Source organism: Mizuhopecten yessoensis, unplaced genomic scaffold (assembly GCF_002113885.1).
Source record: "Mizuhopecten yessoensis strain PY_sf001 unplaced genomic scaffold, ASM211388v2 hete_36175662, whole genome shotgun sequence".
In the NCBI taxonomy this organism is placed as follows: Eukaryota; Metazoa; Mollusca; class Bivalvia; order Pectinida; family Pectinidae; genus Mizuhopecten; species Mizuhopecten yessoensis.
The window spans coordinates 1-2,188 of NW_018485465.1; the positions used below are offsets into that span (position 1 = coordinate 1).

At 36.2% G+C, this 2,188-nt stretch overlaps 1 protein-coding gene across 1 annotated transcript; it reads left to right on the plus strand.

The window, feature by feature from the left end:
• Nucleotides 1-260: 260 nt before the first annotated feature.
• LOC110444804 (perlucin-like protein) lies at nucleotides 261-1,890 on the plus strand (the record flags this gene model as incomplete). The annotated part of the gene is made up of 4 exons (XM_021489163.1): nucleotides 261-352; nucleotides 613-703; nucleotides 1,262-1,485; nucleotides 1,764-1,890. Coding segments are annotated over 4 exons (440 nt in total), but the record flags the coding sequence as incomplete, so codon positions are not given.
• Between the last annotated feature and the right edge of the window lie 298 nt (nucleotides 1,891-2,188).

The following is a 2,188-nucleotide window of genomic DNA, read 5'->3' on the forward strand; positions in this document are numbered from 1 at the left end:
GTTAGATATTTTGGAGGTTAATATAGATTATCTGTTAGATATTTTTTGGAGAAGTTTAAGTAAGTACTTTCACAATGTATGTATGTTTATTAGTGATTGCGATTCGTTGTTTTTGGTGTGTAAAACACTTTTGTTGAAAATGAACTGTGGAGTAGTTTTACATGAAAGCGCTCTATAAAATAGCAAGGACATTGGGAATAAAAAATAGAACGAATGTAACAGAGACAGGGATTTATATGTTTTTAATTCCACTGTTTCAGTTTCCGCATTGCGTTGCGAGACAGGCTGGGAGGGATTTTGTGGCCACTGTTACTTGTTCAGCTCTGACAAACAGTCCTGGTACAATGCCGCAGTAAGTATCCTACTGTTATCAATCGTCCCAATGTTCTAATATTAAACTTAACTTAATTAAATGTTTGACGATATATTTTAATCCATGTAGTACGCAGCGATACCATACCATCCACCAATAAATACCAGACTGTCAACTAGTATATATATTGCTTAGTTCTGCAAACGTATAGCCATTTACAATCCCCGCTCGCCTCTCCATACTTGATCAAATGTCATTTAAACCACTAAAGGCTAAATCAATTTAACATTTATTTACAGTTTACCTGTGCGGAGAAGGGAGGGACCTTGGTTGCTATCAACACTATATCTGAATTGAATTGGGTCAAGAATCATACAAGGACACTATGCCGTGAGTTCCAGGATGCAAATACCCTTCTTCTGTCTACTTTAAAAGTCTTACTGAAAAGTCCATATTTATTCGAAGTTTCTTCAAGGTTTACGTTTCATTTATTTCTTTTTAAATTTTACCTGTTTTTGTATTGTTTTATCTTTACGTTCTGCATCTTGATGTCCGTGTGTTCTTATCGTAATCGGCGTTAAATACAAATCGACCCTGGTATGTTTACACCTACATTATATTATGACATATGTCAGGCATTCTAAGACAAAGATACTTGTACATGCTTATTTTTGAAACACTTTCGAAGAGATTACCTGTACCCTTTCCTCATGATCTGGATGATGTACATTGTATGTCCTGTCGTTTACCAACTCTGGGTTAAATCAAGTCTCGACATTCTTTCCCTTGTATTTTCCCCCTTTTTTTCTGTATATACCTTTCTTGCAATCAAATATGCTATACTAGACCACAACGATATATTCAAAGAATTTAAACACAAGCTGTGAATTTCAAAACTCTTCTTTAGATTTATTTGACACTATAATTTCCTTTCTTCTTATTCCGTAGGCGGAGACTTCTGGATGGGCGGAAATGACATCAGAAATGAACGTCGCTGGGTATGGAATCCTTATAACACGCTGGTTAACAGAGATTGCACTGACTGGCACCCAGGCCAGCCTGATAACTACCACGGCAATCAGGATTGCATGCTGCTCTGGGCTTCTAAGGAATTCCAATGGGATGATCAGAGTTGTACCAATGCAAAGAACTATATTTGTGAAAAATTCCTGGTATGTCGGCAAAAGACAGTTTCTAGTTTTCATAAGTACTTAATTGTATAATGTGCCGCCTAGCCCTCTTCCCAAATACTACCATATTCCGCCTGATATAAACTATATCAAATCCAAAAATCACATCCGTTTTTCCAACTCCTCCGCCTCCATACCTCGAAACCACATCACACAATGTATCACATCCCTGAACCCTTCCCGCTAACCCACTCAATCGTCTCTTTCCTTGTTTCTAACCTTTTAATATGCTAATAATGTATATTTTCTATTTCAATTAGGGATCAGGACACGTATGCAGCTGCAGAGTTTAAATCTTACCAGCCGGATAGTATACACTTCTCATTGGATTGCAATATCAACATGTAGATCTTAGTTAAGTTAATCATTAAAAGGAAATAAATGCTGTCAATTCGTAGTTAATATTTTGTTACTTTCCCATTTTTATTCGATAATATTTGTCTTTGCAAATAGGGATATTACTTTCTTACATTGCAAAAACCACACTTGATAAAACTAGGACATAGACGTAACGTTATTAAAAGAAAGGGACCATTCACGATCGGAAAGTCGAAATTGTGGAAAAAGTCGACGATGCGTAAGCATTGTTACAAAACTCATCACAGTAAACTATAAGCTGAACAATAAAGGAAAGATTAAGAATGAATTCACATGAAAAAGCGAGGGTCTTGAGTAAGAATGAAGT